Consider the following 14685-nt stretch of genomic DNA (forward strand, 5'->3'; position numbering starts at 1 on the left):
CTATATTTACAATTATTATTGTATGTATGTAAAAGTTGATAATAATAAATCCTGAAGACATAAAGCAGCAAGAATATTTATAACTAAAATTCTCGATGCAATGATCATTGACACAACTAATAATATAAACTAAATTATTTCACTAAATACATTACTGTTTTACCAGTAATATTTGTGTAGTAAAACGATATAAGAACAGCTGTTGTAACTTTCTTTATGAGGAATATTACCATTAGTAAATTAATATTTTATTTTGATGGATTTATAATAAGCAATAGAAGGCATTGTTAAAATTATGATTTCTCAAATGAACAAAATAAAAAAAAAATCACATTATATAAACTTTGTCAATTAATGGGATACTAAAATAAGAAGATATTATATATATATTTTCCGATGTTTTCCCAAAGAATTTCTCACTTTACTTTTCTGTATAGTAGTATTATTACGTGGTTTACTGCCTCATTATAGAAACTGCTACAGCTTAATGTTGTCCATCAAACGCAACATCACGCATACACATTATCGAGCTGCCCTTGTATACAGTTTGTTAAAAATAAAATCAGACAACACAATATTCACATTATTTTCAAATCTACCATTCAGCATCTCCGTTTGCTTTTTGAAACACATAATCTTTTCCACTTAAGTTCATTATGCCATCCTTGAGATAGAATTTCCATTTATTTCTACTCCTTGTGATCTGAAAAGTAAAATATTTGTATATATTATGTATAAATATTCCTAACATAATGTTTTATGTTAGAATGTTTAAACAAATTATCTTTATTTTTTTTCAATAAAATTTAAAAACTTACTTTATCATACTGACAAACAACTACATTATCTGTATCAAATAAATCAGCTGGATCATCATCTGTAACATCATCTTCAGAATTTAATGGTTCCTACATGTGAAGAAATACTAGTATTAGTATTATATAATTAGTATAGTTTTCAGCTACTTCCAATTTTATAATAATTTTTCTACAAACCTCTTCTCGTGCAGTCGCCTCATCATTTTCTTCTTCTTCCTTATCATCAAGATCTTCGTCATCATCGTCATTATCCTCTTCTTCCTCTTCTTCATCTTCATCAGATGAATCACCTAATGCTCCTAAAGCTCCATCTAATTGAGCTATGTTATTTTGCTAAAATAAGAAAAATAGCTAATAATATATTTTCATACTTATGCATTATAATAATATTTACAATATTTTGTAAATATATGTAATTTGGAAATTGTACTTACTTGGCCTTGAACAGAACGTTGTGTAACAACGTTATTTGTATTTTGTGTTACAACCTGTAAGGGTTGATTAACTTGAATCGATGATAATGTAGGATGACCCTGAAGAGTAGAATTTACATGCTGTTGTAATAACGTTCCAGCTACATCTGCTGGCAAGCCCATTGCAGCACTAATTACAGGACCCGTTAAAATAGTATGAAGTTGATTACCTTCAACATAATAATTTACTTTAAATTACAGAAAAATATAAAAATATAATAATTTCTGAAATTTATATACTTTGAATCGCAGATGCAGGAACTTGTATAGTTAATACACGTTGTTGAGAATCACGTGCACCAGGTTGTGGAGGTAAAGTAATTTGTATTGGCACTTGTCTGTCAAGTACTGCAGGTGGAGTAGTCACCACTTGTTGTACTGGTGCATTTGGATGTTGTAAGGTTGTACTTGATGTTTGCTGTTGTTGTTGTTGTGATTGTTGTGGCTGCTGATGTTGTTGCTGTTGTTGTGATTGTGACTGTTGCGATGTAGGTTGTTGTTGCTGTTGTTGCTGCGCTTGTTGTGGCACTGGATTAGTGACAGATGTTTGTTGTACGAAATGATTTCCTACATTAACAGTTATAAGAAAATCATTACATACACATAAAAATACCAAAGGCACATATTGTATGACATAATTTTATTCTATATAGGATGTTCTGTCAACAGTGTTACAAATAAGCAGAGAATAATTTCTTATAAAAAAATATGTTGAAAATGTACAGTACAGTTTTGATATATGAGGCTCAATTTTCGAGAAAGACAATTTTTAAAATATCGTTTTGACATTTGAAGAAGTACAAAATAATCACAGTATATTATAAGAAGTACATAATAATTTAGTTGAAAAAGCACAACTATATATACAATATCATGGTCGAAATTTTTAACAGTTTCTACACTAATAAAATTAATTTTTAAAAAATTAATACATAGTCTCATAATTATTTATAACATCTTTCTAAACAAATAAAGCAAGTTAACACAACAGCACAATAGCAGCAACAAGAAGGAGCTAATAATAACATTTCACATGTTTATAAATATAAATACAAAAAGCAGATCTGTCAAGTTGAAACTTATAGTAAGTACAAATGTATCGAATAGATTTTAAAAGTCGTTTTTTCGAAAACAGACTCATAAAAAAACTGTACTTTATATTTTTGACTTATTACATACATACCTTTGTTGCCAGGCACAGATTTATGTGTGTTTAGCTGAGGAACTTGAGGTTCTGGTGGTTCTGGATTTAGTTCCACTGCTTTACTTGACATTAATTTCGTTTCCCATATTTGTTTAAGTTCTAATAGTACTTGTTCATCTACACCTTCATCTATAAACGATTCACGTACTCCTGCTATTACATCTTCTATCACAGTGTTGTATAGTTTTAGCTGTAAATAATATTTTAAAATAATAAAATACAATAATTATTGATAAAGTATTTTGTTATTATAGCATCAAAAATCATAATATAAGTTTTGATTAAATGTATCAATTTCAGTAAATAAAATTTTTAACAATAGATTAATAAAGACACTGAATCGTATATTCTGTACTTTTTTCTTTTTTTTTTTTTCTTTTTTTTTTTTTTTTTTTTTTTTTTATAGAAACACATTTATAACAAATATAAAATATAAATATTTCTATTGTATCTAGTTGTGATCATTTATATTAGAAAAATGTGCAAATCATATGCTTTTTAATCAAATTTATATAATGTAAACATTATTAATTTGGAATTTACACATATTTTATTATAAATTTATAACCAACATCTTGACTTATTAAATATTTGATAATTTATATATTAAACGTTATATTTTTTTATATAACAAAGATTAACAATTCTGTATTATAAAGATAAAGGTTAAATATATTTCAAAGTCATTACAGGAATAAAATAATTTACACGTCTAATGTTTCGTATGTTCATAACAACGTAAAAAGTATGATTAACGTAAACATTACAATAAAATGATAAAAACATTTAATAAAATATTAAGTAAGAAAGGATCTCTCAAATTAGATGACAAGTACATTAACAACGTGAATGATTTATTCTTTTACAACGTGGCTTCGCATAACCGTGTCAAATTATTTTTTAGAACTAACACGTACACGTTTTATTATCATAGTCATATTTCTGTGGAGTTGCCATAGTTTTCTCCTTTACTCACCACGCTGGTTTGACTGAGGGCCATTGCAGGATAATTCGTATTGTCAATCAGGCGAAAAACAATACCAATAATCCCAATTTGATAGTGCCCTCAGAAGCCGGACTGTTGCATCGCTCCGTGCTCTTTTATACTTTCTCAACGTCTCCCATTCCACCTTAATTTGACCGTAGTGGTCGACACAACTGCAAATCACGTTTGATAAAAAGCTTAATTTGTTCAATTTAAAGAATTTATTTATTAATATAACAAATAAAATATATATATTTAAAAAAATTTAATTATATTTAAATTATTATTAATTTATCGACATATAACGATCAACGATACTTTATCGGCCGATAATATAGTCGCAATTTGACACGTGGCAAACGTTTTACTTCAACTAATACGTTTCTATTATATTACGTCATTAATTACATCACATTTATATAGAAATATATATATATTTTTTTAATATAATAAATAAAAATATAATTTATAACATAAGCGTATAACAGAAACAATTAAGTGTTCAATAATGCAAGTTATTTAAATTTCTTGTGGCGCCATCATTGAAAAATTCATTTTATTCGAGCACGTTTTTGTAAGTTCTTTTATATTTGTTGTTTAAAGCAATATACCCTATGTAAAGTAAAATTTCTATCAATTAAATCGTATAATATAAAATATTTTAATCATTATGAAATCGATAGTCATACGAAGATGTATACAAGAATTCGTCAGGTTGACATAAATGATTGAGCAGACGCCATTGCTGTCACTACCAATCAGATGCAAGTTCAAATTAATATCGTATAATGATTGGTGAGCTTTAAAGGAAAATATTAACCATTCGCTATTTAAATAGAAAATTATGTTTGAAGTATATAGATGTGTAATTCTTGAAAGACTTATATATAAATTCAACATACTGTGATGTAAAGGCAAAAGTTTTATTTTTATTAAAATTTTGGTTGTAATTATTTTCTTATGAGGTTAATTGTATAATGCAGATTGTAAACATTATTTTTTTATTTCCGTCACTTCTCTTTCTCGCGTCAAGTATATACGTTTGATTATTTAGCTAGATATATATGGCTTGGAGAGTTTACAATTGTGGTTTAATAAAATGCTGCGCAAGAGGATGAGTGTTGTGTGGCGCGTGCGTGATGCTTTTCTTCGAAAGCTTTGAAATTTCACCTCAGTTGCATTAAGATGGACGGCGGTGGAGCGTACGGTGGAGGAAAGGCAGGAGCGCCTTTTGATCCGATCGCATTCGTTCAAAGGCCTCTAGTTATTTTAAGGGCACTATGCTTGGTAAGTTCACGCATTATAACAAACTTTAATTTTCCTGAATGTTTCCTATCCTATATCTTGATACGTCGAACTAAATTTGAGATGGTAAATACATTGATTTTAAAAGAACTTGAGCCCCCACCCCTACCTGTGATGGGGTTCTATTGATTTTTCGCGAATTCAAGCGGTACGCCCCATAATATGGAATTTTATGGGATTTGGAATCCAAATCCGTTATAATTTCTATTGATTTAATGCTTTTCAAATATCGATTATAATCGTCTTTGATGAGATCATATTTTTAAACGTCTCTTTTAGTACGCAGATTTTTGTGCCAAGTGCGCTCATGTATATTATCGACTAAATCGAAATTCTTGACTGCTTAATGCTCGTTACATCGATTTTATCTTGTAATAACATCATGTCTATATAGGATAAGTCTTTTTATCGATTTTATCCCATTTTGTGTTTCATTAGTATCATATATGAAAAGAATATATGTAATATAATAGTCATGTCATCTTACATCCTGAACTACTTTGGACTTATATTACATGCAAATATTTGAAGATCATTAATATTTTTCAAATATTTCAATAAAAAAGAAAGTTAAGAAAAAGATAAGTTTAATGAAAAAAGTTTAATAAATTTCAGCTCTTTGCAATAATAGTATTTGGATGTATAAGCAGCAAGGGCTATATTACACAACAAGACAAAGAGGTTTGCCTTTATAGTGGTGACAATAATGCCTGTAATTATGGCATTGGAATAGGTGTTTTAGCATTTTTAGCCAGTATTGGCTTTCTTGTTGGCGAATACTTGTTCGAACAAATGTCTTCTGTAAAAACTCGAAAACACTTTGTCCTCTTAGATCTTGGGTAAGCTTAATCAATTATTTTGTAGAATTATTAAATTTGTTGATAAAACAACAAATTTATAAAATGATAAAGTTTGAAATAAAATCCTTAATTAATTTATAATCATTAGTTTCCCATGTTCGTACTCTATTGCTTGCAGTTTTTCGGGTTTATGGGCATTTTTATATTTTGTCGGCTTCTGTTACTTAACAAATGCATGGAATAGATCTACACCGCCATTAGACGGGTATGGTGTTAATAATGTACAAGGAGCTATTGCATTTTCATTTTTTTCAATTTTTACTTGGGTAAGTGAATAATTAATGATTTCTTATTCACCATGAAGTGGGAGTGACTTAATGGCGTCAAGCTTTTTATTACCTTCTGGAAAATTTGTAACAATATTTTTATATAGGCTGGCTGTGCTTGGTTTGCATTTCAAAGATTCAGACAAGGTATACAAGATACAGCCTTTGCTCCAAGTTACGAAGCAGACCCTGTAGGTGGAACAGGATATACAAGTTATCCTGACGCTACAGATGCTGCTTATCAAGAACCACCATTTGGTCAACAGCAGCGGGGAATGGGGGATTTTCAAGCCCCTGCTTACTAAATGTCATCCATAGTCATTATCGAAATATATTTTCACAAGATGCACAGCGAACTACCAACGAAGAAAAATGGATTAGGTTAATCCATCCTGAAAACATACTGCTCTCTCTAGTTTGTTTTTCTCTGAGGTAATTTTGCCTGTTTTTCTTTAATAATTAGAAAATCGTACTCTTTGTAATTCTAAATTTGTAAACTCTTTGTAATTCTTCTATTGTTTATTTCTTACAGAAAAGAGAAAAACTTTATTTGCTGATAGATCGCTGGGCAGCATTAATAGTAGAGTAAGTTTTCATGGCAGATGTAGAGGAAGCGTTATTTGTTAAACTGTGCTTCTTATTGTTGACCACTTGTAAGTTATACTTATTCATGCGCCCAATGACACAAAGAAACATTAGGTACATTCAAAATATGCCATTCAAGTTTCTAGGCACGAATTATGATGACCATTCATCAACTACAGAATTAAATATTAAATCTTGTAATGAATAAATATAGTAATTCCATAATGTTTAAGAAGTAGCACATGCACAGGTTATGTATATTTTAACATTGTGACGTGTTCATAGCAAACGCGGATATTAATGATGTGCATTGTGAGACATTAATAATGTGTAGGTATGATCTGACGTTGGAAAGAAAGCTCATGGTTTATTGAAATCATAGAGAAAAAGAATATATACTGTACAGTAATTTATTGTTCTGTCTATATATTTATTATTTACTAGTCGTTACATTTAGTATTATTATTTTATAATATTTATGCAGTATTTATCATATGACTTACAAGCGATTGCTCTTTGTCACCAGTTTACAAATATGATGGTACTAAATATATGATAGCTTAACAACTGGTGTTTTGGGTTGCAAGTTTGAAAAAAAAGTTTTTTCTTATATAAATTTTAAGATTCATATTTAATATGATTTCTTTTTTATTATATTTCAATTATTTGCAACAGCTTTAATAAGTAGTATATATTTAAGGTATAATTATTCTAATTTTGCTTTAAATATTTGATTATGACTAATTATATTATATACTAAATGTAATTCTTCAAAGTTTTCTTATATATTTTGTATTAAAATTAATTATTTTGTTGATTTGATGGAAAATGGCAATAGTTATTATTGTTTAAGCTATTTTTTATAAAAAAAATATTTCATCTACAAAACTAAAAATTTATTTTTTAAATACGTTTTAAGAGTTCGTCTAAGATCACCAAACTTCTTCCTTTGAACAGTGCAATCTTATCTAAAATATTTTCATTTTACAAATGATAAATAATAAAATATTCAAAAGTATTCACACATATGAAAGTTAAATTCTTATTACTTTTTTGTAGGAATGTTTACTTATATAAATGTGAGTAGAAATTCTATATCAAGTTGAAAACATGTTACAGAGAATTACAGAAAATTATAAACGTAAATGTATTGCCATGCTCTCTTTCTTACTCTCAGAATCATAAATAATAAATTATTTCATTAATAACAGTTCAGATTAAAAGAACTCGACAGATTGTAGTAAATATTACTGAAATGTCTATTAAAAAAATGTAAAGGTATAAAAATGTCTGTTAAGATAGTATCGATAACTAAATAATTATTGTATTCTACTTAAATATAATGTAGTTACCTTGCATTTGATGCAATACTTAAGACGTATGCGTCTGTGAAGATCTCAGTGTTTAGAGACAATTGCTATCTAATCTATGATTTATTACATAAAAAGTGGTTAATAATTCATTTATGTAAATCAATTGATTTTGTTAATGCTGGTGATAGATATTCATAATCGAATCGCTTCATTGTGTTGTACAAAATTTCCTTAGACTTAAGCATAAGATCTATATTTTCTTTTTAAGTAATATAAAATGCGAACACTCTTTAATGTTCTATTTCAATAAGCAGCCACAAAAGGGAACAACTGAAAATATTGATTTTCCAAACATGTTTGTTATATATTCAAAATGATTATCTTGATTATTAAGTGATGTAATATTAACATTATGTTCGGCATGAGTATTTTGAAATTATACCTTCGTATTTTTCAAAATTATTTATTTACGAATTGCAAAGTATTATTTTCCTATGAATTTTGATTGTTTAGACGTGTGAAGTTCTCCTGCAAGGTGTATAGAATATAAGTTAATAGATCTGTTTCAATGATTCGGGCTATGTGTATCGATTATGGTTAAACAATGTACTGTTTTGTATTGTGCTACATATTGAAACAATATTGATAGCTATATACAAACCATGTCATTATAATTAGTAATAAATGTACATTACACTCCATCTAGATTTCTTTCTGAAATTTATCTCCAGGAGGACGTACAAGAAATACTACAATTTATTATACCTGACAATGCTATAATGCCCGCTCGATGTACTTAAATTGAGAATTATTCGTTTGTACAAATTATCCTGACATAAATTTATCCTGAAACAACTGAAAATTAGAATTGTTATATGTCCGAGCCAGCATTTTATGCTATATGAATAATACGAAGTGCAGGAACATTGTAAATCATATTTTTTATTATTATATTTCGCATTTATTTTGATCATTTTCGTGATTTCTTTTTTTTTTTTACATATAAATGTTATACGGTTTCATAACATTTTGAGAACAAAAACAAAGTAAACCATATGTGGGAGGTATGTACATTACTACTTCCTTATAGTATACTATTTCTAAAGTTTGTGACGCACAGTAAAATTTAAGTTTCTCCACAATGTATCATGATATACGTAAACATAGATGAAAGATTATTTGAATTTTTTATAAAATTCGTATATGGAATGATGCGTCATTAAACTCTTAATGCTGCGATTATATTTTAAAAGATATATATGTACGTATATCTTAACACAAATTAATGCATTTTAAACAGCAGCATCGTTAATATTATTTTTTATAGAATGAATTATTTAAAAAAAATCACTGCATCATCTTGATAAATAAATTCCTTGATAATTAAATAATTGAATACATGAACAAGAAGGAATGAAGGATAAATTCGGTAAATCAAATTTATTGATGCAACTTATTGGAATTACAAGATTTTGTGAGAAGATGAAACTTTATTATTCAGTATTTTAATTTAAGATTTTCAATTTGTTATTGTTTATATCAATAATTATATGTTGTCTTTGTAACAAGCGTTATATCATATATCTATATATATATAATAAGTAATATATATATATATATATACTTACTAAATTACAAATAAATGTTATAATATATTGTGTTAATTAAATAGTCAATTTTTAACTTTCGTTTGGATTAGGATGATGTATGATCTACGTAATGTCGTAATAATTCATCATAACGTTATCGCGAAATAAGGAATTATGCAAAAATTTGTAACATCGGAGAAGTCATTCTAGTTTCATAATTATTTTAATAATTCAGGGAGAACAGAATTATATACATAAATTAACATATATTTTGGAGTTCTTGTTATCATGAATATATTGAACGATAAAAATACTACGTTGAGATATTTATAACGCAAAGATAAATAGTTATTAAATAACATATGCTTAAAAATACTAAATGCAATAATTTTGAAAAATAAAAGTAGAAGTTATATTTTAATTATTACATGAATGATTAATAATCTTATGAATTAGACTTAATAGATCTTGTGAATTAGATTTAATAGATTATAATAATTTGCAAATTTTATTTGAAATTTATTAAAAATATATATCAGATCTATTGATTTAATTTTTTTTTCTGCTAATTTTTATGTATTTTATTTTTAATTTATGAGTTCATTTAATCATAAAATATATAATTACAAGATATTTTGACGAATTATCTATCATTAAGTAATTCATTATTAGTTCAATTTTTAATTGTATTTGCTATAACAAACATAAATCGTTTAGGTAAGTATTCCTGTTTAGATGATCTACCAAATAGTTTCTTACGAAAGAATTGATCTAATTGTTTCTGCAACTTTAAAGTTCAATCAACAGAATTAGTTTCTTTTTTTTTTTTTTTTTTTATCCAACTCCGAACTTATCAAGAAAAATCTTTTTTTTATGAAGATCTATGTCTTATTAAAAATATAATTGCTTCTTCGTTATACTAACTATTACCAGTTAAAACTGACATGATTCATAATGATAATGTCCGATCGATTGTTTTTACCATATTTTTATATGAAGCGCATTAAAAACATCTTTTTTTATAACAAACAAAAATACTTATCAAATATATAGTATTTTATGTAAGATAATATTTTTTATTGAATAATTCAAAGTGAATGAACTAGCTCATCGGGTTATTTTTCTACAGGATATTAACTTTTTTTTATAGAGATAAATGTTAAATCAAAATGACCACCAAAATGATAACTTCGATCGTGGCAACAAATTCTTTCTAAATTTCACTATCCTGAATTATAAGATATTAAGGGTGGAAGTTATAATTATATAAAAAAAAAATTAATAAAAGTTGCAAACCTTAATGATGATTCGCAAGAAATCAAAAAGAAATCAGCTTCACTAATTTTTTGATTTCACCAAAATTGAATACCAATTAATTAAGTTTTTATTTTCATATTACTTACGTGATAATATTTTAATAATATATTTATTTATTATCCTTTGGTGTAACTTTAATTGAAGATAAATATCGTTAGCTTTAACATTCCTTTATCGAATAAGAGATAGATGGTTCAATTTTGTACATAATTAGAATAAGATTGTTATATAAATAAGTTGACGTGATCGTGACATTGAGCTATTGCTTATGATGAAACTAAATGTTCATTTTTGAATTAAGCTCCACTCACTCTCCTCATTTAAATATATTTCTATATCTTTTTTATCAACTTTCGAGTATTGAAAATAATATGTTCTTTTCTTATTTCGATCAAAAGTTTGGTTGATTACCAGAAAAGAAATAAATCGAATTCTTGTAAAAATCAATCGAACTTGATGGTAACGACTCTATTTATCACAAGTTGGTTTGCGACCGGAAGGTCTGTGTGATTGCATCGAGAAACAAGAAACTTAAATTACTTCGCCGATTTGATACCAGCACTGAAAAAGTACATTTTGCATCGTCTTCCATCGGTCCGACCAACGATTTCCGATCCACAATCTATGATTATGGTCTTTATGAGTATGTATGTAAGTACATTATACATACTTATATATGTATATACGGAGATATGCACAAGATATGCTTATGCTTCTTTATATGACGTTTATTTCAAAGGAAGTACTTCGAACGAACTGCAATTCAATTGAGGATGAGAAAGTATACGTTATTTATTTTTATTGAAAAATCTCTTTTATTTTTGCTTATATTTTTTATTTGTACGTTCGTATAAGAGATAAACATGAGAATGCTATATCAAGGTTTGATTTTTTTCTACAAAAACAAAAGATTCAAAATCATTCAAAGTCGAAAAATTTAAATTTAATTGATTATTAGCATCGTACAATAAAAATGGAAAAATTTATTATCATTATCGTCATTGTTATCATTGACTTAAATTCTTTTTAATTTTTATCAAGAGACGATAGGATCGTTGTTATTTTAAAAATGAATTCTTTAGAAACAGAATCCATTAGCCTTGTAAAATATTAGCTGGAGTACATATTTGTTTTGAACTTGATTTCAAAGAGTAATTTTTCTTTCTTTTCATTTTTACCATTTTAAAATGTTTCTAACTGATTAAAATTTTGCTTAATATATGTACACTAACATGATATTTTAAATTTATTAAATTACAAGACATCTCTTTGTTTTTGCGAGCTATTCAGAAGATTAATCGAGCTTTTAATCGAACATATGCACATTGCAAGTTTGAATGAAAGATTTTATTATTGATTAATTAATAATACGTCGATAGTTTTTTATCAATGTTAAGTTCTACATAATTTAATGCATATTGTATATATGCATTAAATATATTGTATATATTGTATATATATATATATATATATATATATATATATATATATATATATTAATAAATACTTATATATGTAGATTCTTATTTCTTGCATTGATATGATAATTGATGTTCGATCATTAAGCGCTTCAGTACCAATGGCCTCGATATGACGAACTTTCTTTCGCATCTTTCTCTTTTTCTTTCTCCCCTCTCTCGTTTTCTCTCTCTTTCTCTCTCTCTCTTTCTTCATTTCTTCATTTCTCTAATCTTTTTTTGTAAAATACCATTTTCCCAATGTCACAACGATTCGAGGTTCTTAAATAAGTCGTTTAATTATGACAAAAAAGCGCACAACGAATATTAGAAGATTTAATTTTTCCTTGTTTATCGACATTTCATTTTTTCCTACTCAGCATATTGTTTCTTGTACCAAATTTGTTTATCGTCACGTACATACGTATTATTTACAAAATATTTTTTCTTCAACAGTTATATCAAAATAAATGCCTTCAATGAATATTTCGAGAAATTTTTCAATTCTATAGTTACTTTATCAAAATAATGTCGCTAATGATACTCACGAACAAAGAACACACCGTTTAATATACACGACTAGACGTGTGTGGGCGTAATTTTTTTCATAAAAGACTTAAGACCATTGTCGAATAGTCAGAAAAAATGTTAACAATATTGAAATTTATTATTCTATCTGTCCAGAAACGTCTTAGCTTTTTGTTTATATTGTTATTAAAAAAATCATGACAGAATACTGCGACTTCGTCATTACGTTTTTTTTTATTCTTTGGTGAATGACCTTATTTACGTCGTTCAAAGTCATATGTATGTAACTTCAATGTTAAATACTCTCTCTTTCTCTCTCTCTCTCTCTCTCTCTCTCTCTCTCTCTCTCTCTCTCTCTCTCTCTCTCTTTGTAATAGGATCGATTTGATATCAAAATTAAGCGAAAAACAAATGAAAGTTAGTATAGTGTATTTGTTTTTTTTTTCCACAATAAGTTTTAGAATTATTGAATTGACATTCAATAAATTTTTTTTTCTAGTTACATACAATTTAATCTTTATTGATCTTAAAAGAATTTTACGATTTTTCCTTTTTTCTCGTATGTTTCTTTCTTTGTTTTTTTTTTTATCTTGCATGCCCATTTACCCCAAAAATGTAAGGAGACCTTGTACTCGTTATATACGAGAGATCCAGTCAATAAATATGTACAATATTTACGTCAATGTATAAAAAACTTTACAATGGTATGAAAGACAGTAGTATAATTATTATTAATGACGTTACGTTACTTTTGCTTTAAGATAATTTTGTATAAAAAAATGATCTTTGATAAATTGAAAGTTCTACACATTTAAATACGTATATAAATTGTTATAGTAAAAAACTAGCAACAATATCAGTCTCTTTTTCCGCACATTTTTAAGTATCTGTTAGGTAAGGATTACCCGTATAAAAGAAAATAGGGAAGAGAAAAATCGTGTATTATTATTTATATAGTATTATATTATATATAATTTTGATTCATATTTACTTACTCGTGACTCATGTCGTGAATATTTCACGAATGAGGCATAGAGAAATATCGTCGCTAAGTTTGACCTTTATTTTTGATGTAACAAATTTTAAAAGATTTTTCAAGAAAAGACGATTCACGTGAAGAACAAATTTGACTATGTCGAATGACGAATTATACATTTGACAAATATAAACTGAAATATTATCAAAAGTGGATTTTACAAGCGGAAGGATTAATGAACTTCTTGGAGTAACGAGTAAGGCTAAGTTAAATGCATTCGATAGAAACGCTAACGTGCTATTATGAAGCAACGACTTGTATAACATAATCAAAGATTAACCTTTGGACTGTACTATTACTTTAAGATACACTTTGATGCAATTAAATATGGACAACATGTCTCATTCTTGCAAATGTGTAATGATAAGAAAAACTCGTTTATCATTTGTCAATTCAATGAGAAAGAGAACACAACTAAGAGAAAATAATTTATACGTCTTTTATGACGTAGATCGCTATTAATTGTTGATTTTTATATAAAATATATTATACGTTCTCTTCTTAGTTGTTTATGCCACTCATTCGAACGTCGATACTTTTTTACAACAGGTGACTTTATGGAAGGTTTCGATCACATGTATAAAGAATAACCATTGTTTAAAGAACATTCAAAAAAGAGAAATTAATCAATCCTAAACAATTAATCAGTGTTTGAATATCCTTGTTAAACTTTTCAAATTTAAATAAATTTGATAGTGCATATATTTACATATTCAGGAATTTATCCTGAACTTATTTGTATCATTTAATCATCTACACAAGACTAAATACAAAAAAGATATAGAGAGAAAAAAGATAAAAAATAAAAATCGAGATTCGAAGTAGATTTTAACAATTTTTTATCTCGGTCATAACATGTAAAAAAAAAAGTTCGTAAAAATAGCACACCTGCATCATCCTTGACATATAAAAGACCAAAGATGGTGTCATGAGGTTGTTTTCAGTATCT

At 27.0% G+C, this 14685-nt stretch overlaps 2 protein-coding genes across 4 annotated transcripts; one reads left to right on the forward strand and one right to left on the reverse strand.

Annotated features, from left to right (window-relative positions):
* Nucleotides 1–149: 149 nt before the first annotated feature.
* Nucleotides 150–3939, reverse strand: TfIIA-L (transcription factor IIA L). 3 transcript variants are annotated; one of them, XM_035864045.2, is made up of 8 exons: nucleotides 3799–3939; nucleotides 3472–3653; nucleotides 2475–2685; nucleotides 1532–1858; nucleotides 1253–1461; nucleotides 996–1151; nucleotides 819–908; nucleotides 161–703 (listed from the first exon to the last, which is right to left on the reverse strand). In XM_035864045.2, exons 2-8 carry the CDS (start codon nucleotides 3493–3495, stop codon nucleotides 596–598), a joined length of 1125 nt encoding a protein of 374 aa, XP_035719938.1. In that variant the 5' UTR covers nucleotides 3496–3653; nucleotides 3799–3939; the 3' UTR covers nucleotides 161–595. The 3 variants fall into 3 exon arrangements, with proteins under 3 accessions (XP_085514542.1, XP_035719939.1, XP_035719938.1); XM_085658416.1 differs by lacking the exon at nucleotides 3799–3939 and having other exon boundaries at nucleotides 150–703; nucleotides 3472–3510; XM_035864046.2 differs by lacking the exon at nucleotides 3799–3939 and having other exon boundaries at nucleotides 155–703; nucleotides 3413–3777.
* A 558-nt stretch (nucleotides 3940–4497) lies between these two features.
* On the forward strand, nucleotides 4498–6343 carry Syngr (synaptogyrin). Its single transcript, XM_035864047.2, has 4 exons — nucleotides 4498–4767; nucleotides 5401–5624; nucleotides 5764–5911; nucleotides 6019–6343. The coding sequence occupies exons 1-4, from the start codon at nucleotides 4666–4668 to the stop codon at nucleotides 6214–6216; spliced, it is 672 nt and encodes a 223-aa protein (XP_035719940.1). The 5' UTR covers nucleotides 4498–4665; the 3' UTR covers nucleotides 6217–6343.
* Nucleotides 6344–14685: the final 8342 nt, after the last annotated feature.

Source organism: Vespa mandarinia, chromosome 7 (assembly GCF_050613455.1).
Source record: "Vespa mandarinia isolate Hongniang chromosome 7, ASM5061345v1, whole genome shotgun sequence".
In the NCBI taxonomy this organism is placed as follows: domain Eukaryota; kingdom Metazoa; phylum Arthropoda; class Insecta; order Hymenoptera; family Vespidae; genus Vespa; species Vespa mandarinia.